Source organism: Otolemur garnettii, unplaced genomic scaffold (assembly GCF_000181295.1).
Source record: "Otolemur garnettii isolate 467f Iridium unplaced genomic scaffold, OtoGar3 scaffold00181, whole genome shotgun sequence".
Lineage (NCBI taxonomy): Eukaryota > Metazoa > Chordata > Mammalia > Primates > Galagidae > Otolemur > Otolemur garnettii.
The window spans coordinates 973,756-975,841 of record NW_003852576.1 but is presented as its reverse complement, the minus strand read 5'-3'; the positions used below and the strand labels follow the sequence as shown (position 1 = coordinate 975,841).

The 2,086-nt window shown below is 38.8% G+C and overlaps 1 protein-coding gene across 1 annotated transcript in view; it reads left to right on the top strand.

The window, feature by feature from the left end:
• Positions 1-2,086, top strand: part of PDS5A (PDS5 cohesin associated factor A) — a 118,389-nt gene that overhangs the window by 78,375 nt on the left and 37,928 nt on the right. The window contains exon 16 of the mRNA XM_023507417.1: positions 971-1,076. Within this exon, the coding sequence (XP_023363185.1) occupies positions 971-1,076 (106 nt within the window). The remainder of the gene's footprint in view (positions 1-970; positions 1,077-2,086) is intronic.

Genomic DNA, 2,086 nt, shown 5'->3' with positions numbered 1-2,086 from the left:
GGGACAGCTTGAGGCTCTGTCTCAAAAAAAAAAAAAAAAAAAAGAGTACAGGAGTTATTGTGAGCTAGACTGACCCCTCCTGGCAACAGAGTGAGACTCTGTCCCAATAAATGAATGAATGAATAAAATTAGCCAAGCATTATGGTGTCTGTAGTCCCAGCTACTTGGGAGGCTGAGGCAGGAGGATTGCTTTGAACCTAAGAGTTCGAGGTTGCTGTGAGCTAGAAAGATGCCATGGCACTCTAGCTTGGTCAAGAGAATGAGTCTCTGTCTCAAAAAAAAAGAAAAAATTACTAGGTGGTGCCTGTAGCTCAAGCGGCTAAGGTGCCAGCCACGTACACCAGAGCTGGCAGGTTCAGATCCAGCCTGGGCCTGCCAAACAACGACAAGTACAACCAAAAAAGAGCCAGAGGTTGCGGCTGGCACCTTTAGTCCCAGCTACTTGGGAGTCTGAGGCAAGAGAATCACTGAAGCCCAAGAGTTTGAGGTTGCTGCGAGCTATGACGCCATGACAGTCTACCCAGGGTGATAGCTTGAGGCTCCGTCTCACCCAAAAAAAAAAAAAAAAAAAAAAATGCTAATCAGTAAATTGCCCATGATTAATTTAATATAGTTGCCCGTGTATGTGTGTAATATATTTGGTTTTGAGTGAGTTGTCATTTGCCCACTTAGCAAACTGAAAATGATCTCTTTATATATGGAAATAAATATTAACTTACTTATACTTACATAAATAACCAGTATGTTGTATCTTTCTTTGGTTATTTTTTTGTTATTATAATACATTAAATTTTTTATGGGGATAAACTAAAAGGAAACTCTGTTGTTAAACAGAAGACAAAGTTTTAACTTTTTCCCCACAGAAACTTCTTTGGGATCTTTTAATCATATGTCAGTATATGTCATAGTGCAATTAGAATATAGTTATTGATCTAGTAGTTTACTGATTTATGTTCTCTTCTTTTGACAGTGCACTAGTAAAATTGATGAATAAATCAATAGAGGGGACTGCAGATGATGAAGAGGAGGGTGTAAGTCCAGACACAGCTATTCGTTCAGGGCTTGAACTTCTTAAGGTATTTTTGCAAACAGTTTGTCTCCATGTATGAGGTCATAATTTGCATTCTTTTTTGGATATGCCAACATCAGCTTATTTCATTGGAAACTATTTGAAAGATTAAAAATTTGCCTGATAAATCAGATGATAGTATTTTTATTCCATAATTAATAATAATGTAATTATTTTGCATTACAAAATATTTTTGATTTTGCTATTTTATTCATCATTTGCATGCCTACTATTCTTGTAACAATGTGTGCTAAATAGTCTTAACTTCAAAGAAGCTGCCTGGGACAGCAGGACTGCTCACTGGAATTATTGTGTGGCAGGAGCTGTCTCATTAGAGAATTATTCAACAGCTGGTAATCATAATAGAGGCCAAAGAATTTAGTGAATTGATCAGCTAGTAAGAGCTAGGTGACTTGACTTTGGGGACATGTTATGACGTAAGGGGGAGCACAGAATCATCAAAGGGACTAATTCTTGGCATATTTGAGAGATGTTGGGGAGATTGGCCTTACTGAATGGGGAAAGTTGATTTCAGATTGTGGAATGCCTCTGGGGCAGAAAGATACTGTCAGGGGCTTTCTTTGCTTTTTTTTTTTTTTTTAATTTCCTGGTGTGCCAGAAGCTTTTAATCTGACTTTCACCAGGTACAGTACTTCATAGAGCTTTCACTAGAGTAAAGAGGGGAAGATATTGAAGGCAAAGAGACACTGGGACCATTGAAATATAAACTAAAAGAAGAGACAAACCACATTAGACATTAGATACAACAGGTATTGGATACAAGAGAGAATGATGGGTCTTAAATGTCATTTCTTTGAAAGAATTGATACCCAAACCTGGCCCAGGCCAGCTAGACAATGATTACAACTGCAACAGAAAGATAATCAGACGTTGTAGTGGGCACCTATGGTTCCAGCTGGTTGGGAGGCTGAGGCAAGAGAATTGCTTGAGCCCAGGAGTTTGAGGTTGCTGTGAGCTGTGATGCCACAGCACTCTACCAAGGGCAACAGAGTGAGA